Source organism: Gordionus sp. m RMFG-2023, chromosome 4 (genome assembly GCF_954871325.1).
Source record: "Gordionus sp. m RMFG-2023 chromosome 4, tfGorSpeb1-WG-v2, whole genome shotgun sequence".
NCBI lineage: Eukaryota > Metazoa > Nematomorpha > Gordioida > Chordodea > Parachordodidae > Gordionus > Gordionus sp. m RMFG-2023.
Window position 1 is genome coordinate 30,692,588 of NC_088778.1, and position 22,568 is coordinate 30,715,155.

The 22,568-nt window shown below is 31.7% G+C and overlaps 1 protein-coding gene across 3 annotated transcripts in view; it reads right to left on the minus strand.

Annotated features, from left to right (window-relative positions):
- Window positions 1-306: 306 nt before the first annotated feature.
- Window positions 307-22,568, minus strand: part of LOC135928183 (receptor-type tyrosine-protein phosphatase F-like) — a 69,186-nt gene continuing 46,924 nt past the window's right edge. For 2 of the 3 annotated variants that reach the window (XM_065464562.1, XM_065464563.1), the window contains exons 16-41: window positions 15,572-15,699; window positions 15,108-15,291; window positions 14,283-14,537; window positions 14,119-14,211; window positions 12,971-13,107; window positions 12,609-12,768; window positions 12,348-12,484; window positions 11,793-12,155; window positions 10,994-11,188; window positions 10,626-10,734; window positions 10,223-10,491; window positions 9,412-9,654; window positions 8,708-9,015; window positions 8,203-8,388; window positions 6,705-6,849; window positions 5,820-6,054; window positions 5,046-5,347; window positions 4,074-4,228; window positions 3,546-3,736; window positions 3,308-3,441; window positions 2,513-2,686; window positions 1,877-2,011; window positions 1,353-1,634; window positions 1,001-1,208; window positions 765-889; window positions 308-551 (exon numbers count right to left, since the gene is read on the minus strand). In XM_065464562.1, the coding sequence (XP_065320634.1) occupies window positions 483-551; window positions 765-889; window positions 1,001-1,208; window positions 1,353-1,634; window positions 1,877-2,011; window positions 2,513-2,686; window positions 3,308-3,441; window positions 3,546-3,736; window positions 4,074-4,228; window positions 5,046-5,347; window positions 5,820-6,054; window positions 6,705-6,849; window positions 8,203-8,388; window positions 8,708-9,015; window positions 9,412-9,654; window positions 10,223-10,491; window positions 10,626-10,734; window positions 10,994-11,188; window positions 11,793-12,155; window positions 12,348-12,484; window positions 12,609-12,768; window positions 12,971-13,107; window positions 14,119-14,211; window positions 14,283-14,537; window positions 15,108-15,291; window positions 15,572-15,699 (4,922 nt within the window). In that variant the 3' untranslated portion in view covers window positions 308-482. Of the gene's footprint in view, window positions 552-764; window positions 890-1,000; window positions 1,209-1,352; window positions 1,635-1,876; window positions 2,012-2,512; window positions 2,687-3,307; window positions 3,442-3,545; window positions 3,737-4,073; window positions 4,229-5,045; window positions 5,348-5,819; window positions 6,055-6,704; window positions 6,850-8,202; window positions 8,389-8,707; window positions 9,016-9,411; window positions 9,655-10,222; window positions 10,492-10,625; window positions 10,735-10,993; window positions 11,189-11,792; window positions 12,156-12,347; window positions 12,485-12,608; window positions 12,769-12,970; window positions 13,108-14,118; window positions 14,212-14,282; window positions 14,538-15,107; window positions 15,292-15,571; window positions 15,700-22,568 lie in introns of all 3 variants that reach the window. The other variant, XM_065464561.1, reaches the window with a different exon arrangement.

The window sequence follows — 22,568 nt, forward strand, 5'->3', positions numbered from 1 at the left end:
TGGATACGCGCTTGACCCCGAGGTATGAAAAATTAAAAACTTCTTCTTTTTTTATATAAATATATTTATTTGTATAGTGTTATTATTAACTAAATTATATTATCGAATAATAAATACATAATTGATTGATTTTCTTTTTTTTTGTGGATCATGATTTTATATTACATAAATAGAACATTGATATTATAATTTTTCGCGAAAAAATAGTTTATCTTAGCATAATAAAACAAATATAAAATAATAATAATTGTATAATTATAAATCAAGTTAAGTTATATGTTATAATTATGATAAAACCTTTTTTTAATCTTATTTTATATTGATCTACTTAAAAATCAGATAAATGTCATCTTCGACGAATAAATTTGTGTGGTTTAACGATAGATGTATATAATAAAATACAAATATACAAAAAATAATAAATTTCGCAACACTTTGATTCGCGAGTGTTTTTTATATATAAAACGATCCTAAAAACAGCTCTAAGGGGCATACATATCGAAGGATCTCAAATATTGCAAGGCGGCTCTGTAGCAGAACTTGTATTGATTCTAATAAATAGAAAAATATAGGTTTATGTACGTTAAATAAGCCTCGTATAATTTCGAGGCTTTAAGAAGTCGTCCCGGGATCACTTCTCCTAAATGCTGCGCTTAGTAATTCTTTCAACTGTTAAAAGTTAGGAGATAAAATTCTCAAACGCAGCATTAAAGGAGTAGCGTAGGACCAAGCCTATAATAAAATAAGATTTAAATCACAAGTACCAAGGTTTGAACCATGCACGGTCGTTGAGCCCTCAGCCATTTGACGGTTTGATAGATATCGACTTTGCTTTCGTATTTCATGCGATGAACTGCTATGGATACGGCTAAAAAAACCCCCGTCATTCCTGACAAAAAAAAATATTGTCGCATTTATTTTATTAACGAGAGCTTTGCTCATATCGATAATAATATAGAATGTTTAAATCTCTATATAAAGAAATTTAAAAAAAAATTACCAGCTCCTCCGCTACAATGAACAGTGATAGGACCGTCTAGCCCGAACTGGTCCTTCGTTTTGTGAACTTGGCCCACGAAATCGACAAAACATTCTTCCATGGGAGGTTCCGCTCCCACGAGTTTGGGACTCAAACAAGCGAAATTGTAATGGCTCGTATTTTCATCTTGTTCCAACAAGTCTCCTCTAGGAAGTGTGGAATACTTTATCTTTAAAATTATTATTTAGCATTTACGGTCGTGTTTATTATTTATTTAAATAAGTTCATATTTCAGTCAATATTCAATCAAAGATGACCACTGCTTTAAGAATAGATTTATGACTAATCAATATTTTCATAATCTATAAAATACCTCGGCCATAGTATCTTCTCCATCATTTGCTCGGGGATCGTGTTGCTCGAAATGGAACTGTCGTATGGTGCGAGTAGTGGCGGACGGAAAGGGTGGCAAAATGCTAGAAATTTTTGGTTGATTGCCTTCCGAAAGAGGTTGATTGATAGCGTGCTGTGAAATGACCGACATTTTAAATTCCCGAAGACAATAACCCGGCATGGCGTATTCAGCTACGGGTTCGACGGTGTAAGGACCGTGGATGGATGGCCCATCTACTGGCCAGTACAGGTTACATTTTTCCTAATAGTTTACATTCAATTCATATTTAAAAGACTTCAATATAACCGATCTTATTTTTTTTTTTTAAAATGGCGAAAAGATTTTGGCTAAATAAAAAAAATCTGCATGTTCAGTGAATATTTCATAATTTCGGAGTAGGTATAGCTATTTTTCGACATTTAGTTGCGGAGCGTTTTTTCTTCTAAGATTTTTGATCTTAAATAAATTTGCAAATAATGAAAGGGATAAATAAAGATATTTACCCGTCCATTTTCTTTGAGTCGGGTTAACATGACGATGATGCTAGAATTGTGTTCCCAAATCATGCGCCAAAAATCGTCGGTCGTTTCTTTCAAAGGACCTTGAGTCGTGATATAAGCGTTCTTTTCTTTGTAACCCTGTTTAAAACGCAAAATGTGATAACGGTAAATTTGGGAATAAGATTGTGTTGGTGCGTTTTGTTAAGTTGGCCCCGGCGAAATAATCAGTTATTTATTTAACAAATTATATTCTAAATCAAAACCAGTTTAAAGGAATTAAATAACTTTTGATGCCTTTAAAAAAACGCGAAAGCATTAATCCACGACAACGCGGATTAGAAAGAATCAAAATATTCTAAGACTTCGGGAATAAATAAAATCATTTTATTTTAAAAAAGAAATAAAAAATAGAAGCTAGACCCCGATTTTCTAAAAAAAAAAGTATAAACCCGAGTTCATATAACCCCGGGTTCGATGAGTTGCCCATAAATCGGTCTTCTGCTTGGTAGGTCTCAAAATGCCCAGCCAAACCCAAATTCACAACCCTAATTTAAATTGAAAAAAAACGGAACACCGACAATCCCTTTACACTCAATGAAAGTTTGGCTCTTCACAGTGAATTAATTTATAGGTAATTACGTCTACGAAGGAAGCGTTGATATAATCGGTGCCAGGCTGACCTCCCCTGACGGGACACAGGCAAACCCTGTTGTGTTCGTACGGCAGTATATTAACTAGCCGGTTCTTGTGCTTGTTAATAGGGTAATTTGCGCTAACGAATTTGCCAGTCGTTGGCCTTTGATTCGATAATTTCTTAAATTAAAATATATTTTGAAGAAAAATTAAAATAATTATTCAGAGTCACAATTTATAACAATGAAAAAAAATCTACCAATCCAATATTCTCTGCATTTCGTCAATCCAAAAATGACTGTTAAAGCTTCTTGTTCAACCACCAAATACCTTCTTTCTAAATCCTCTATAAATCGATGATAATAATTTACCATTCCCATAAACGATTGTATCTCAGCTTTATTTGTCGGCTTTCGCTTGTTTGCAATATTTACCAAATTCTTATCCAACGGTTTCACTTCCATTTCATTTATTTTATGCCCCAAATATACAATTTCTGTAAGCACCCATAAGACTGTTTTTCACTACTCGCTCTTAATCCTTTAACTTGAATTCTTTTAAAAACTTTTTCCAACCTTTGATTATGTTGCTCTACCGTTATTCCCGTGATTAAAACATCATCCATGTAATTAAAATACACCTGTTCTGTAATATTAACTTAAAATTTTTCCATCATCACAAATCATTTATTCAGATAACCTTTCCCTTTTATTAAATAAATAGAAAAAAAAGCTTTCTTTCTTTCTTTGAGGAGAGAACCAATCTTTAAGAAGAAATTAAACAAATAGTTATACGACATACCTTAAATTCCCTCTCGAACCCTGTCATTGAGAGCGTTCCGTTATTTTCGGACGTGGAACTTCCGTGATTTAACCTCTGTATGTGAGAATGCAGGTCTATAGCGAGGAAATCGGTATTTCCACTTTCGTAAGCCTCTAATATTTTATCGAAATGAAAAATGAAACGTTTAAAAAAAAAACTGATTTTTTTTTTGAATAATCCTCATAGGTTATTAGACATTTTTATAGTAAAAAAAAACCCAGCACGCATGCGTAAATGAAGGCGTATTGATCAGCCGTTTGAACCATGAAGTTGCGCTGGCACCGCATTAGATTAACGTGGCCGTAAATATCGATCGTGGGGTGGTCTTCGCGAGAAGACGATGAGGATAGTAATTTGTCTAGCATGGAATCTACAGTTATATAAGTACCGGTTCGCCCAACGCCGGCACTGAGAAAACAAAAATATGACGAAAATGTATTAGCCATGGTCAACGCATATCGGCTGGGTCGCTTGTCTGCCAAATCGGTCCGGTAGTATTAAGAGCGACCTGATCCGGTCCAGTTAGTTTTCTTATGAATGCGCTTAACATATTATAGTTTAAAGCAGGGTTGGCAAGTCGGTCAAATGACCTGCCAAATTCAGTGAATTGTCAGGAAGATAGTTAAATACTCTAAAAAAATCGGAAGAAAAAAAAAATTAAAAATATGTTTATTTTAGCCGGGTGGATCTAACGATACCTCATTTGTTATTTTGTCTGACAAATCTTCATTTTTTAAAAAAAAACCTGCAATGAACTATCACGGGGCTGGTTTGGGCAAGGTTCGAAACTCGTACGCGTTTAACGAAATTGAGGAAAGGCGTGGGGTCCGAAGGCACCCCGTGGTCGGGCCAAGCCGTGTATTGAAATTGCTTAATCTCACGTTTTTCTTTCGTAACCAGCTTTCGAAATAAACAAAAAATATAATAAATTATCATAAATTTTATTTTCTTTTTGCTTTATTTAAAAAAAATTACAGTCATTAATTTATTCGCGCGGAAAAAATATGAACGAGCATCTCAAAGGCGTAAAGGGTCTCGATGTTGCAGCGTGTAAGTGATACTCATTTTTATTTATAAGTAATTTAAAGTAGAGCTCATCAGGTGTTAATAATTTAGATCAGTGCCATATAAATAAAAATATTTACCGCCCTTAGACAAGAGTTTAGATTTGTTGAAATATACAAAAATGGCGTCTTTAGACTTAGAACATGTTTCATGCCCTTTCTGGTTTCCCCTTTTTATATACAGATCGATTTGCTGCCACTTTTTTTGTGTTGGGTTTAGGCAATGCTCTACTTAAGATATGCCTTAGAAATGCCCCTGATTTAAAGCTCTACTTTAAAAAAAATAAATGGTTGTGATTTATAAGAGATAAAATTTCGATCTTGAAAAATGCGATTGGTGAAATTATAACAAGAAGAAAAAAATTCGCAAAATACCAGTTGAAGGAATAAATAATTTAAACAGATTTGTGAATGATATAAATATCAATCCGTGGTTTCGAGGAGCAAATATATGGTAAAATTGTAAAACAGCCTTAACCGTTTAGCTTTTCAAACTTGCTAGATAATGCTAGTTACAAGGGGTCTCCCCCATATTTAAGTATATGGTGAGTTTATTATTTTTTTGAAAAATAAAATACAAGCTTCATATCAACAATAATAATATAATGGTTGATTTTTTTTAAATATAAAAAACGAATAAAAACTTATGTTACATTTTGTAGGCAAAATGTTCGAATGGTGTACGTAGCTAGTTCGACGCAATCCACCACGCAATTCTGCAATAGCTCCTCTTCCTCCGGGGAACCCTTCCCCATCAGCAGACGATAATTTTCTAAGGTTTCGTTGATGTCCTTATCTTTCCCGTTCCCGTAAATATCCAGGATACCCTTGTCAGGCCAATATTTATCGCATTTGATCCGCGTTCGCTCCTCCAGCTTAGTTAACATAACGATAGTGCAAGAATTTTGTTGCCAAACCATGCGCCAAAAATCGGTTACCGTTTCCGGTAATGGACCTGAGAGCAATAAAAATAAATTTTCGTTGCCTTATTTAATGAGTACAGGGTATAGCGATCCGGCCAATTGACCGGTTCTTTGATTTATCGCTTTATTTAATCGGCAGCGGATAAACCGTTAAATATTATGCTCGATAATTTTTACGTTTTTATTGTTTAAATTAAGTTATATGGAAAAAAAAATATACCGTAGAGAAAAAAAAACTATCAAATTAAATATTTTTTAAATATTATACAATATCTCGTGAAATAGATATATTAAAATTTTTTTAATTTTTATTGATTTTATAATTATATACAATATTTCTTGAAATAAATTAATAATAAAATATTTATATAATCGGATTAGCAGTTTAGATTAAGAATATCGGCTAAGAATATTCAATAATCTAGTATGCCATTAATTCCCGCGTAAATTTGTTTTAAAATAAATTCCATAATTTTAAGGGAGTTTAAAAAAATATTAAAAAACCTTGGGTAGCTATATAAGCCGTCGGCTTATCGTAACCGTCGATATAATTAGCGTTGATGTAATCGTTACTCTTCCCCGAAACGTAAAATTCTCTCTGCTGGCGAAACGAATCGCGGTTGGCCCGTAAAACGACCCTAGTATGATCGTAGGCCACGACATTAGCGTACCTATTTTTAAGCTTATTGATCGGAAGATTGCTATGTTCCCAAGTGAATAGCTGACCAGGGTCTATAGCCTAATTTAAAAAAATAATATTTTAACTCATCTATCTATCTATCTATCACCTTCTTTCCTTCCGAAAGGTAATTAGCAGAGTTGCTAAAAGATACCTTTTAAATGGATCTAGATACAGATACATCGTTTAAAATAATATCTAGATACAGATATTTTAATCAAAAATCTATCTAGATACAGATACCACATATTTATATCTAGATACAGGATCTAGATCCTTTAACAACTCTGGTAATTAGTAGATAAATTGCTCCGCTAAAAGACGTTTTTTTTACAAATAAGTTAGCTAAGTTTTCAGTGGCGAATAAAATGGGGACTCAAAAGTCTGGAAGGTTAACTTATCGGGCTTAGCCTTGTGGTTTAAAAAGTCTGGGAATCGGCTCGGGTTAATCGATTGAAAGAAAAAATTCGCGGGATTACAATTAAGAAATGTAGTTCAAATTTTTTTTTGTTTTTTCAACTAACGGAATAAGGTGATTAATTTTTGGTTCAGCATCAAGTGGAACGAAGTACCCCCCTCCCTCCCTTCCCACTTTAATATTTTCAAAATGGTCGCCTTATAAGGCATCAAAAGGGCTTCAATAAATATTTAAATGAGGAAAATAACAGTTCATAGTTGCCTAAAAAAACTGATAGGTTGGATAATAAAACCTGGTATTCCATATTTAGTAAAGCGTTATCGTCGGCCTTCAGCTCGCTAAAATACTTGGCCAATTGCGACAAACGAATAGGAGGGTGGGAATTCAAGTGGGCAACCTTGTTGGCTATGACAGTGGTCGTTTCGCGATCGTTGTTACTTTTAAAATTTTTTAAAAATTAAAGCAGGAATTGTAACCGGAAACGGAACCAAAACCTCATTTAAAAAAAAATTCCAAGATCTAAATATATTGGCCGATTACCAATCCGATATCAAGAATCTGATTTTTTTCATTTTTTACGTATTTAATATATTTTGAAAAATTCCCCCTAAAATCCTACCTTCAGCCTCATCGTGGGGGGGGGGGGAGTGGGAACGTCTTTTGGCGGCTATGGTTTGGTTCGTTCTAGAATAAGATGACTGTCCCCTCGACATGTAAAAACCACCTAAAGGGGGATGATGTCAGGAAGGGCAAAATTTCCTAATGATTAAATCAGAGGGAATGAACAACCTGGAAACGGCCATTAGATGGAGAAAGAAGAATATATTTTAAAAAATTTAATACTTAATATATTCGATTGCATTTTATCGATATAAAGTATAATCTCATCCGAACCCTGCACTCTCATAGATAGCGTGAATTCGCGGCGATGATACAAAAAATACGGCATATTTTGTATACTTCGCGGCGAATTGGTGCTAACTGTGAATGCATGGTAACTCCTAATTCACAATTAGCGAGAATTAACGACGGAGAATAAAAAAAAATACGGCGTAATTTGTAAAGTTTAATCATCATCAATATAATTGTTAGAATTTTTTTTGTTTAAAATGATTTATTAAGTTTTTAAAATAACATACACTCTTTTTAAAAATAGATTTATGTATTTTATTAATTATTTTTAAAACATATTTTCAATTATTTTTATTTTTAAAAATTATCACTTCAAATTATATAGAAATTGTTCTTAATTTATACATGAATATATTTTTCTTAAATATTTTTTAAAAATTTAAATTAAGATGCCATTTTATCAGATATAATCGGTAAATTTAATCATATCGGCCAATAACCGATTTTTAAAAAAGACGAAAAATGTGCCCCGATCCGATATAAAATATTCACTTCTTTCAAGTGATTCTTAAGCTAACCTACTCAATAGTTTTAACAGAGTTTAGAACTTGGGACTAAAAAGATAACTTCCGGTTTTGAACATCATTATAAAAAAAGTTGGTTTTGGGAGCCATTTCTTAGGGTTAGCGTACAATATAAAATATAATTTAGCCGCAGAAATATCAAGGGGGAGGGCACGAATTTGCATAATCAAAATCTCAAGGAGGGGAGATTCTCTGAGTCAGCATACAGTCACAATTCATTTTAGTCATTATGGGGGGGGGGGGCTCAACTTCATTATCTCAAGGGTGTCTAGAGGGTATTGGATTCTGAATCCTGGAATAATTGATAAATAGATTCCAGTTATTAGATTTAAATAAGGAAAGAGTTTTTTTTACATTTCTTCTCTCGTCAACAAATTTTGATACTCCGATCCGATGTGATTCATGAAATTATCGCGAGAACCTAAAGTTCCATCCTCGCGGTCATGATCTAAGATAGCGACCTTCGTGTTGAGGGCGTATCTTTCGCATTTACCGCCACCGTTGACTTTGAGTATTTTTGTTACACTGTTTTTCCGTTTCCTGATTTTGTTGTTGATATTATTTATTTATCGATGTATTGATGATAGTAATTAATAACTTACCGACAGAATTAATACACTAAAATTTAAATTAGGATAAAATATTTGAACTTTCTTAAAAACACTGTTCCACAAAACAAGTCACGATTATCAACGTAACAAACAGCAGTGTCATCAATATCAAATCAACAACCTCTTAAAGCAATGGTTGCTAACTCGTAAAAATTTAGACGTGCCAATCATTTTTTTATGGTGACTCCAATCTTTTAAACTACTTCAAAATGATAAATTTATATATTTATTTCATTATTAACTCCGACCTTCGTCCGTAAGCGCAAAAAAGGTAGCCGGCCAATCCTATGACAGAAGCGGCGAACAGAACGGAAAAGGATATAATAACCATGAGGGAAATGGCGGGTTTGGGGGACGTTATTTTGCCGCTAAAATCGTTGTACGTTTCGAAAGGCTGCTTGGTGTTGTGATTTGAACGTTTGCCCATTATAAAATTATCGTTAGTGTCGGTGGCCAAATTTTGACCCGGAACTAGTTTATCTTGATCGTCTTCCGCGAGTGAAGACGGACCACCGCCAAAAAGCGCGCTTAGGGGGCTCGAGGTAAATTTTTGATACTTGAAATATATCGGAAAAGGGAAGAATGGTAAATTCGAGATTTATTTTAAAGGAAGATATAATCGTAATTTGTTCTCACTTGCCCGTAGTTTTGTTAAAAAACCCGATTTGGGACAATTTTTCAAAAGGGTCCGATTAAGATTTTAGCTAAAATAATATTATGCAAGCATCGAAATTTGGAAAATAGATGTCCATGTCATTGGCTATCACCATGAATTTGATTGGTTATATTAACATTTAAGTATTGTTTCGATTAGCATAAAATAGATGCCCATTTTTAATAATTCTGAGAAGTTTTTAAATTTGAATACGATTTAGATTATTAGATAAAAATGGTCTTTTAAAAAAAAATCATTGAGGAACCATTAAAGAAATATATATAAATGAATAATAACTTTAGAATGGAAGGTCCTAGAATTGTTTCCTTCCTTGATCAAATCTTCAGCGTTGAAATGACCCGTGAATGCCCTGACAAATACTTTGTAAGTCGACCCAGGGCTTAAGGGTCTATTGAGGAAAGTGAAATAAAATTTGCCGTCACCCAAAGGGAAATGATTCATTAACCCAGTGTTCGCGACTGGGATGAGAGCAGCAATGTAGGGAGAATTCGTGTCGCTATAATGCGGGGAGTAAGATAACTGAAAATATTGTAAAATAAAATGAATCATAATCTCCGTCTTTCAATTTCTTATGACACATAATCTATGATTTAAAAATGAATGGATTAATTTCTTTTTAGATGGATCTTTTCCACCTTTATTTAGATAACTTTAGATAATTAATATGAAAAATTACCAGGGGTGCTAGCTAGTGATGTAAAATCGTTCTATATGAGCCGATTCAAAAAAAAATACGACTAATCCAGAAAAATATAGCCTAAGTCTCGAGATTTCGCATAAATGTCCAAACTTTAGTGGCACCCACGAGCAAAATTTTAGGCATGCGTAATACATTTTTAGATAAAATATTGAGTTAGCCGTTATTAAAAAAGTGGCTCAAATGGAGTGATTTTGCGTTACCAGTGCTAGCTATAATTGGACTAAGGATATTATCAAGGTAAAATTATATGAGAAATAAAAATCCCAGGTTAAGGGCTTTTCTTATTCTTTCCTCCCATTTAGTTAAAAAAGAGTTTTTAAAATTGCGCCACTAGTGTTTTTGATTATTTTTTCGAAGAGATAATTTATATACATTATCATTTTAAACCTCGTCGAGGGTGTAGATATTGTTATCGCTTTCGTTGTGATCAGTTACGTGTAAGTGTCTTCTTACGATAGAATGACCCGTGATTTTTTCGGCCTTTTCGTGGGCTTGGGGCAGGACTATCAATAGATAATGGCTTAAAAGACCGTACCGCGAAGAGGTGCGAGGCAGATGTAGGCCGATTATTCCGTCCCATTTGGGATGAAAATAAGAATCGCTTTTAAGAGTTTGGGTCGGCAACGGGTAAGGAGCAGAAGAGAAAGCCTCAGGGGCTGTAATCGGTAAATTAAAAATTAATCGAATTTTTCTTTTTCTTAAATTTCATTTATATATTTTTTTAACAATTTTTATCTAATAAAATGATTTGAATTAGAAATTTAAAAAAAATTATCATTTTAAAATTCACCAGTAGTATCAGTTATAGCGGATATTTTAGCGGCGGGTTTGTCAATTTCCCGCCAATCTTCATTGGATAGGTCTTCCTTGTCCCTTTCCTCGTTCACATTTGCTAAGACCTGCAAAAATCAGGCATAAATTACAAATTCTTTCTTTAAATATTATTATATCCGAGAATAAATTATACATTTGATATGATGATTATATATAAAGAGATTTATAAAAAATCCATCGAATTAAGTGTTTAAATAGCTAATTACGACACCATCTGCTGCAGTCGGCCAAAGTTTGATGATTTTTTTAAACATATATCTCGATGGGAGGGGGGGGGGCAAAATTGTTTAGGTAAATTATATTATCATGATGTGTATAATTTACGTTGTCTTTCTTATTCCCAGCTACCATCCTCACCGCGACTACGTAATGGGTAAACGGTTCCAGGTCGGTAATCTTGGCTGAATTAAAGTTGTAAATATCTTGAGAATCCCTGGAAATAAAGGCTTTTGGGGGTACGATTAGTGTTACCATGGTCGAGTTCTCGTTCGTGAAATGTTTGAAACCCTTGTATGTTATCTGCGCGAGCATAGACGCGGGAATGAAAAGGAAATGGGGAAAAAATGTTTTTTTAAAAATAATATATAATTAATAAATAATTATAGCGGGTGTGGATTTTGGTCTTGGAACCTAAAAAGTAAAAAAAAAATGAATCTATTCAAATAAAATTAACATATGTTCAAGTAAAAAAAGAAAAAGCCCAAATAAGCCTAGAGAGTTGTTATAAGAAATTATGGGTTTTTTAAAGATATGGTAGGTGCTAATTATTCGACCAAAGGAGATTGCCGGCTAGTTCTCAGTTGTTTCTGCCCACCAAATAACCAGTCAGTTCGGGAGGCTAATAAACTACAGCACGTCATATCATTCACCCACGTGATGAATGAGCCATCAAAATGTAAACAAACCATTTTTTCCTCCTATTAAATGAACCGACTTTCAAGTTTTACGAAACAATGTGAAGGATATGATTCAGAGACATATAGATATAGATTCCTAACACCCCTCCCCCTTCCCCACACACAAAAGCTAATCCACATTTTAAAATGTTTTTATTTGTCGGCCAGACCCATTTTTTAAAAATTTGATCATTCTAAGAAATATCTTATAGTTTATGATTTATAACTTCATATTCCAGTTGTCCCTCGCTATTGAGAGCTGCCATATCTCTAAATATCGCGGGACTTTTCCAGTTGACAATCATCTCGAAACTCCCTACATTCGTGAGACTCAACTCATCGGGGATATTAACCGGTTCAGTTTTAACCGTTGCAATTGGTTCGGATAACTGACCCAAACCATTATCCGTCAGAGCCGATATTTGAATGGCGTAAACAGTCCCGGATTCTAAATCTATCAAGTCGCCGTTAAGGCGTTTTCCAATATTGAACAAATATCCGGTATTCAAATTTAAATATTCGGAATCGATCGAGAATATCGTCGAATCCCAATAATCGTAATCCTGATCAGCTTTCGAGGTGTAGAAAATCTTATGCGGATATTTTATTTTTGATATAAAGAATTAAATATAAAGTTCGAAATCAAACAAACTCATTTATTTTTCTTAACCAGAAATGTAAACTGATTTATATAAATAAATATTTACATATACAAAATTCGCTAAAAGGACGCATTTTTTTAGAGGATATAACTTTAATTTTTTTTTAAAATTTTCATATACTTGATATTTTATGACAGGAGTAATATCGGTCGATGATAGGGAGGTTATATTGTCCAATACCGGTGGATCCCAATAGATAGATGCTGAAGTGTTAGATATGGCGTAACCTTTAACATTCCTGACTGGAGGGGACGCTTCTATTATCATATTGAAACAAAAACAAAAAATATATTGTCGAAATTCAAAAACAAATAAAAGTGAAAATTCCAAATTTTTTTAGCAACTTGGAAAATGACCAAACAATCTTAAGAGTCGATTTACCTTTGGAGGACAAGTGGATGGTTAGGGCTGGTGACCAAGGACTAGCACCCTTTGCTGTGAAGCACCTGATTCGAAAGGAGTAAGAACTCCCTATTTTGAGACCCTTCACAACGGAACGCGGATTGGTAGAGTTGCGAGATATAGTGTCCGACTGTGTGGCCTTTTTTGGGAATTTTAAAATCAATAAATTATAAAATATTCAACTCCACTGGGAATATAAGGTTTCCCTCAAAATAACTTAAAATGCTCTTGCTATTGTAATAACACTTGTTCATTTCTTTCTTTCTTTCCCGCCGGTGAATTTTAAAATATATATTTTTTTTAAAAAAGCCAAAGTATCGTTAATTATGAGTGATCTTTACCAAGTCGTAATAGGACAATTCGTGCAAGGTTATCTGTCCATTCCAAGATGTCGGGTCAGGGTCCAATGACCATCCGAAATTTATAGTCGTAGGAGTCTTGAATTCGTACGTGAGATTAACGGGAGCTTTGGTCGGTACTGTTGAGTGATTTATTTTAGTAAAAAAATTATAATTTAGGGCAAAATTTAAAATCAACGATGTTTAGCAATTATCAGCAGAGATACGCCGATATATGAAATTAAAAAAAAATTATTTTTTTTCCTGAAAAAAACACAAATTTTTTATTTATTATAACCTACGATCTTTATAAAAAATATAATCTAAAAACAGATTTTTTTTCTTTTCTAATTTTTAATTATTACAATTTAGAAATCATCTTAAATACAAATACAAACTAATCTACCTATTATGTTTTAATATTTTTCATTATGATTATTATTTAAAAATTTGCTCCATTTTAATAAATTTAATGCTTTAAAATTTCGTAAAAATGATATTTAAGTTTTGTTATATTCTTTTGATAAAACCATAATGTACATTAAATTTTTAAAGGATAAAAAAAAATACATTAATATAACTCATTCATTCATTTTGTATGTTGGTCTACAACTCGTCCTTTAAAGAACTCAAGTGAAATGCGACGCAAGGTAGCCGACAAAACTTTTATTACCCAGGCACTAAAAAAAACCCCTTCCAATGTAACAAAATATAAAACTTATTAAAAAAATATTTCGGCTTAGTGTCACCTATACCAACGAGAAATATCGACCCGATGGACCTATGATTATCAGTGCGGTAAAAGTATCTTATTTTTTATAAAGTAACACGCCATCGTTACTTTTAATAACGAAGAGCGTTTTAAATGCTGCGATGCAAACGATGGTTTTCAAATTACGGTTTAGCAAACTATTTTAAAATTATAAATCGACATCCCGATACAATTACATTCAATTCAGTAAACCGGCATTGATTTTTCATGATCAGGTTAAGAGCTGATTCCAAATAATTTCGTCAATTATTCGCATTCGCATGCGCAGCGTTCGAAACGCTAAATTTGTACGCAACTATTATATATGTTGAACTGTACATTTTCTTAAAAAGATATCGTTTTAAAAAATGTTGCGAAATAAAATGGCGAAACATTATACTTCCTTCCGGAGTTTCAAAATATTTGAGTATCTCCTCGCCGTAGCCTCTAGAATTCTTGGCCGATAGTTTGAACAAATAGTTCTTGCCCCTTTCTGCACACGTAAACAAATAAAGATTAGATTTTTTTAAAAAAATTATATATTAAAGAAGAAAAGGTTCTTACCCAAATGTTCGAAATTGTAGTAGTAAATATCGCCACCCTCCAAATCCACGCTTTTAGACCCGCTCAAATCGTTTTCGTTTCCTAACTCCCTTCCGGTATTCGTTGAATACGAGGACTCGGGATAGACCGGTTTGAAGGATAATTTGTATCCCAGAAGGGGTCCGTAGGTGATAAGTGGCCTAGTCCATTCCGCCTGGACTATCAACTCCGGGTATTCCTCCAGCAGTCTCAACGACAGGTTGGGGCTAGTGGGAACTTAATTTAAAAAAAAACACGTAAAATCGATAAAATATGGCGGCGTAAGTTAGTATTGGCTGAGTGTTAGCGTGTCATATCCATTCATTTAAAAAAAAATTTGTTTAGGGGAGCATTTTTTTTTTAAAAAATGAAGTTTTCCTTATTGTATTTTAATGTAATGATGGAAATAAGGGATCATTTCTAAATTTTAACATTAAAGCATGTTGCCAGCAGAAAGTGGATATAGAACAATATAATACTCAGCGCCGTTAATAAGCTTTATTAATTCAACGTCTCATACCCTAATATAATTTAGTAATTAAAAATCAAGGTTTAACAAAAAAAAACAACCTCCATTGATCATTTTATTTTTGTCAAATTTTAGGCATTTTTAATATTTTTTTTTGATATTCATAAAATCTCAAATTTTTGGACGATCTTTTAGTAATGATTGGGGGGGGGGGTTTGTAAATCTTGTTAAAAATTAGATCTGTTGGATATCGGTGATTTGATTGGTCAAGAATATCAATAAGCCCATATTTATCATAATCTGATCAAATTATAATAATAATTTTAAAAAATCAACACCTCCTCCCATTGTTTTGACTATTTTTGCTTTGCTCCTGTAGCCGTCACCTTTCCGAGTGAAGGCCGACAATTGGACTTTGTAAAACGAGTCAGCTTTCAAGTCAGCCAAATCTATGTTTCCGACGTTCCCATCCGGGATCGTTAATTGCTTGAAAGGGCCTATGTGCTTACCTTTTGCTAGCACCTTTTTTTAAAAAAAAATATTCACGATTGGCACCCAACTCATTCATCATGACAGAATCGAAAGAAATATCTAAAAATAATTCTCAGACCACAAACTTACTGACGCGAATATCGTACTTTAGAGATGGCCCTTCTTATCCAAATGACGCTAAAAAATTTTGCCCGGTCATTGATTCCTAAAAATCTTAAGTTTTTTCCCTGAAAATTGAAAGGTAAAAATAACAAAACCCGATATTTATTTTGCCCCGAGCTCATAGTAATGATAAATATACGAGGTCGACCTGTCTATAGTGGACCAAATATCCCATGATTTCGCCGTTCCTTTCATTCTCGTGCGGCGGCTGCCAGTGGACGGATACGGAACTCGAGTTCAAGGCCAAGAGGGTAACGTTACGCGGCTCTCCCGGCACTTTTTTAAAAATATTTTATTATATAAATTTGATTTAACTTATATATATAATATAAAATATTATAAACGATTTTTTAGATTTCAAAAAACGAACGAGGGAAATAAATGGAATAATTTACTATTATACCTAAAATTATTCGAATCGTATAGTCGATTATTCGATATTCGTTTAGCAAAATCGAATAGTCAATTATTCGAAAAACATCGATTAGGATTAACGGCGTTATCCGATTTCAAAGGGGTATATATATATAAATGTTTGGCTATTCTTGTATAAAGTCATTTTTTTTAAGATGAAGAAAACAAAAAAAAAAATTTACATTTATTTAATATAATTTTCATTTTTTATTTAAAATAAAAATGCTATAAACCTCTCCCACCATTTTCTCGTTCATAAAAAAATAAAAAAATTATACTCACTTTCTCCTTTTATCAAATCGATAAAATATAAAAAAAAATTTAGATTTTTTTTCCCTTCTCCCATCCTTCGATTTATTTTAAAAAATATTAAATATGGCGTTTTCTTACTTTAGGAAAAATGGATATCAGAGTCGATACTTATATAGATTGTAACGATTATCCCTTTGCATCTCTCATTAAAATATTAATGGTGAAGGGGAGGGGGGAAATAAATTAAGAAGCGAAAGAATTAATTATTCTAATTATGTCACAAATGTCGACTTAGACCCATTCAAAAGGAATATCGAATAATTAGACTAATCAGTTTTATTCGAATCGAATTATTAGGAATAATTAATAAAAAAAACAATTTTGTAATAATTTGTCATTTATTTTCTATCGATAACTTATTAAATCTAATCCAAGCAGATGAGACCCTCTCCGGTTTTGGTAGAGTATATTTTGGATTCGCCAATTACAACACTTCATTAACTTACATACCAAATTGTAGTAAATTAGGCGTTTTTTTAAAAAAAATCTGATCAGCTGGCTTAGCGTAGAGATACCTTACTAAGTGAGAGAAGATGAATGAGCGCCATTTTATATTTAAACCAAAAAAAAAAATAGCAAAATAAATAGACATTAAACAGTTGTAAAAAAAATATCTAGGGAGCCCTTGGGTAAATTCCGCTAACGGTTTAATTAGACACCGCGCGTTCGATATTACTTTTAGGAACGCGCTTCGGAGGCGGAGATTTGTGCTCGGAGGAGATATATTCGGGCCCGGCCCGGATTTTAAAAGTTTTATTTTTAATTTTCAAATAACAAGCGATTAAAGATATTCGGCCCGGCCCGGGTATTTTTTTTATAAAACCACTTTTTTATGTCGGACTTGGGTATTTAAAAAAAATTACGGGCTTTATGGCCGGGCCTGAAGGTCTCCGATATCTATATATAATATAATATTTTAAATATCGTATACTATACTAAACGCAGAATTTAAAAAAATATATCAAAATTATTAAGATATTTTGATTAAAAAAACAGGTTATATATTTGAAATTTGATAAAGATTATAAGGAGATTATCAAATTAATAAGATGCGAATATCAAATAAAAAATATATAATTATTATAAATTCTTCCTAGTGGAATATTATTAAATCTATCTCCAAAGTTAAATGATTATCTACGGTTATTATTACAATCATACATTTTATTAATAGGTGAAGGAAAGGCCAAAATATTTATTTTTTTTTAAAAAAGAGAAATATATTCATTTAAAATTGCTTTTAATTTTCAAAATGCATTTCACACTTAAAATAGAAAAAAAAAATAGAAATTTTAAGTGATCCAAAATAAGGAAAATAATTAAAATAAACCCTATCTCATTTTACTCCTTAAGGCAATGTGTTTGGTGTTCAAAAAGATATAAGGTCTTTTATTTAAAAAACCAGGCCTTGCTGGGTAAAAACCTTAGTAAAAAGCTGAAACTAGGCCGGACCGGGCATGAACCAAATTCCCACCGGGTCGGGTATGAAAATCTTGTTACCCGCAGAGCTCTGGTGACAAATAGTTTAACATATGTTTCAAAATATAAAAATCTTCAAAGATTTTGATCTCTGAAAGATTTTTTTACAGGATTTTCGATCAATTTTAACTAAAATTTCTCTTGCTACCTGCAGAGTTTTGGTGACAAATAGTCTAACATATGTTTCAAAATATAAAAATCTTCAAAGATTTTGATCTCTGAAAGATTTTTTTACAGGATTTTCGATCAATTTTAGCTAAAATTTCTCTTGCTACCTGCAGAGCTCTGGTGACAAATAGTTTAACATATGTTTCAAAATATAAAAATCTTCAAAGATTTTGATCTCTGAAAGATTTTTTTAGTCAGAATTTTCGATCAAATTTTAACTAAAATTCCAAATTTTTTGTGATTTTTTTTTTGCATAAAAAATTTTCCATGATTAATAAAACACATTTTAAATAGAAATCTTTAATGATTAAAATCATATTTTTTTAAAAAAAATCTTTCATGATTAAAATCAAGATTTTTTTAAAGAATAAAACCTTTTTATGAAGGGATTAAAAAATAAATCAAAAACGTGAAACTCCGTTCTAGTTCAAGATGGATAGGTTTGGATTAGGGTTCAGAGACGTCAATGCAATTTTATTAAAAAATATCCTTACACCAACAAAGAATACTTTATAATATCATAAATATTGATATTCGATAATATGTTTGTTTATATCAATAAAGAAATCAGTGACGTCACTAGGGCAGGGTTATAAAGAGGCTCGAGCCACCCCCTCCCCTCCCCCCCATAAAAAAATGGAAGCAAAAATTTTAATATTTTGAATTTGAATATCCCTCCGAGAAAAAAAATAATCTAATGGACACGTTGATAGAAATTATGTTTCCTATATTTTTGTAATAAATTATTTATTAATTTGATAAAAGTAAAAATGGATTCCATTTCATGATCTATACGTTAAGCGGGAATGTGTTATTTTCAGAGTTGTCAAAGACCTTGTATCTAGATATAAAAATGTGGTATTTGTAGCTAGACAGATTTTTGATTAAAAAAATTGGTATCAAAATCTTATTTTAGCCGCTGAAACTGTATCTCCATCCATGTTTGGAAGTACCCAGAGTTTTACAAAAATCTGGTTATTTTTAGCGAACCTTAAATCATCTTTCTAGCACGTTTTTTTTTGATCTTCAAAAGAGCATACGATACTGTGAAGATGTATTTGACCATGTTTGAGTAGAAGTTAACACCCTGGGAATACCTACCCTGGAATATTTTGTCACGAACTCTTGAACCTATATTCTAATTTATATTCGTTTTCCATAGATTTTTCATATAAATTATAAACGACTTCAAAATTTAATTGCATTGCACAATTTTCTGAAATTCATAAGATATTGATGCATAACATATATTTCTATAAGTTTTATTTAAGCGGTGTCCAAAATCATTTTTTAAGCTTCAAAACCTTTTTGCAAAATTTAATTGAAATCATATGTCAAATTTTATGAAATTGATAAAATTTTCTAGAAATATGTTTTTGGGGCATGTTTTTATTTTATATTTTAAAAATAGTTTATTTATTCATTTTTTTCATTAAAGTTTTGAAAGTTTTTGATTTAATTATTTTGATATTTTGGACACAGCCTTAAGTAAAAAAATTTTTTTTATATATAATATCTTATCCAAGCCCAACTAATCGAATACCTTTTAAACATCAGACATTTGGGGTAATACCAAATTTCTCTAAAAAGAAATAAATACCATTTCATATGTATTGCCAAGGAAAAGATATAAATTTGCCATTGGTAGGTTAAACATGTCACATATATTTTTTTGCCAGTGGTCGGTTAAACATGTCATTATGTAATATATTTTTGCCAGTGGTTGGTTAAACATGTCACATATATTTTTTTGCCAGTGGTCGGTTAAACATGTCATTATGTCATATATATTTTTGCCAGTGGTTGGTTAAACATGTCACATATATTTTTTTGTCAGTGATTGATTAAACATGTCATTATGTCATATATTCTTTTTCCGTGGTCGGTTCATGTCATTATGTAATATATTTTATTTGCCAGTGGTCGGCTAAACATGTCTTTATTTTTAAGCCAGTGGTTGGCAAAACATGCCATTATGTAATATATTTTATTTGCCAGTGGTAGGTTAAACATGTCATTATTTTTTAGCCAGTGGTCGGTTAAACATGTCATTATGTCAAATATTTTTTTTTAAAAAAAATACAAACTAAAACTGTCATAATACAAAAAGAATAATGTTTCTAAAAAAAAAATTTAAATAAAATTGTCAAATATACACCTGTAGATATGTGACAGGTAAAATATGGTCATAAAACCAAAAAAAAATGAATTGAATACAAAATAAAATAAATGATGATTATTATTATAAAGTAGAAATGGATGATAATTACCACAATTTTTTTTATATCTCTCGTTAAGTGCTGAGTAAAACCTGTACACTTTGAACATAGGAAAACAAGGTAAAATTTGCCTCGCCAAATAATTTGAAAAATGTATGTTTTTTTATCACTAACTATAAGCGTATCAAGTAGGATTGATTCCGAAGCGAACAAAATTCCAAGACGAAAAAATAATTCAAAAATGGTCAAATTAAACAAGTTTTTTTTTATCGATACTAAGTTGAAAAAGGTAAGTGGGGTGGGGTGGATAAGGTAATAAAAAAAATTAATGATAAATTGACAAAATTATATAAAAAAAATTCCTAATAATGACTTCTTTTTTTTACTTGTTTTGTTTTGACAATCTATTAAATAAAAAATTAATAAAATTAATATGTCTAGCTTAAAAAAAACTGCTTTTAAAAATAGGGGTAAGGGGGGTAATAATTATCGAAAAACCATTTGCTAGAAATATTCCATTTTAACAAAGATCTTTTAATAATTATTATTATGTAATAATATTATAAGTACTAATATATACTATTATACATATATATAAAATATAAAAAAATATACAAATGCAATTTTACTAATGGGTTTTATAAAATAATTATACATGATATTTTTTAATTTTTTTTTATAAATCAATATATATATATATATATATATAAATAAAATGTTTCAGATGATAAAGAATGGAGAAATATATTGGGGAGATTGGGTTTTATAATGTTATGTGAGCTCTGCTCTGCTCTAATCATAAATCATAATTAAAACGCGAAAAAAAAAGATATTTATTTATATAATATATATTATATATATCTGGATTGAGATAATTAGGACGACAAAAACGCACGAAATAAAAAAAATTTTTGGTAATTTAATCTTTGATCTTATTCATAATATAATAGGCATCATTAACTAGGATTAACTATTTTATTTGTGTGTTTTCTTCAATATATTTAAAAAAATACATGTGGTATAAGTTAAAAGTTTGGATAATCGACTAAATTCTGATCGAGCATTGAGCCGTGAATTAAAAAAATGTAAGCTACTGGTTTTCGGTAGAGATCTGCAAAGTACCCAAATCGGGTTCGGGCCGGCTCTTATATTTTATCAGAAAATTCGGGCCGGGTTGGGTTGGGCTATAATTTTTTTAAAAATATATCTAAATTTATCAATTTAATGTTGATTTTTTTTTATGTAAAATAAAATTATTTGATTTTATTTATAAAAAACTTGACGCCATATAACTTTTATCGTTTATTTTGAGTAATTATAAAAATTAATTTCTTAAATAAATTCGGGCCGGCTAGGTAAATTTTTCAATAAAAATTTCTGGTTCGGGCCGGACTGGGCATAACTTTATAAAAAAATTTAGGGTCGGGCAGGACTTGAAAAATAAAGCCCGATGCCGATCACTAGTTTTCGGGCAAAAAAAACTTCACCATTCTTCTCCAAAGTTGAACAATCATTCTAACGACAACAAAAAAAAAACTTTAAGGTGATTTTCTAGTTTTCGGGCTAAAAACATAGTTTACTCCAACGAAAACGGTCTAAATAGGGTACTCGCCCCTCAACTATAATGCCAAAGTAGTGTTGATAAATGGCTCGTTTTGAGCCAATTTTTTAAAAACAGCTATAACTCAATATTTTACCCAGAAAAATATTACGCAAGCCTGAGGATTTTGTTCATAGAAGGAACAAAGGTCTAGACATATGTTATCGATATCTCAAGGCTTAGAGAATATTTTTCTGGCTAAAATATTGAGTTAACCGGTTTTAAAAACGTGCTCAAAACGAGCCATTTAACAACACTGTGGCAAAGTTATTTATTATAAGAAGGAAGGAAACTGGGGTAATCTAATGAAGTTAGATCAAAAGCGTTGAGAGGTAAATTTTTTTTAAAAAAATTTTCGTTCTCTCCAAAGTTGAGCTATAATTTCTAACAACGACCAAAAACTGAGGGTGAGTTGGTACTTTTTAATTTTAAAAACTCGGTTTAACTCGGCAAAATTTCCAGATTTCCTGTCTGAAAATTGGGTTTAACTCGTAAAAAGGAATAAAATAGAGCGAATGCCCCAACTGTAATGACAGGTTATTATTAAAAGGAAGGACAGGGTATAAAAAAATGCCTTAAACTTTAGAGAAAGCGAAGGAAAATAGCGGATATTGTTGGGACATGCGCATGTAAACTAGAACAGCTAACTCAATATTTTAGCCAGAAAAATATAGCCTAAGCCTCGAGATTTCGATAGCATATGTCTAAACCTTTGTTCCTTCTATGAGCAAAATCTTCAGGCTTGCGTAATATTTGTCTGGATAAAATATTGAGTTGCCGTTTAACAACACTGATGTAAACTGAGCCGAATTCTTCCATTGCCTAACCTATCTAGAGTTATTTCGAGGAAAAATCGGATTGGTTGATATCTTGGCAAAATCGGATTTGGCGCTCAAAAAATGCTTCGATACTTATTACTTTCTAAATAAAATGTATTTACAATCTGATTTGCT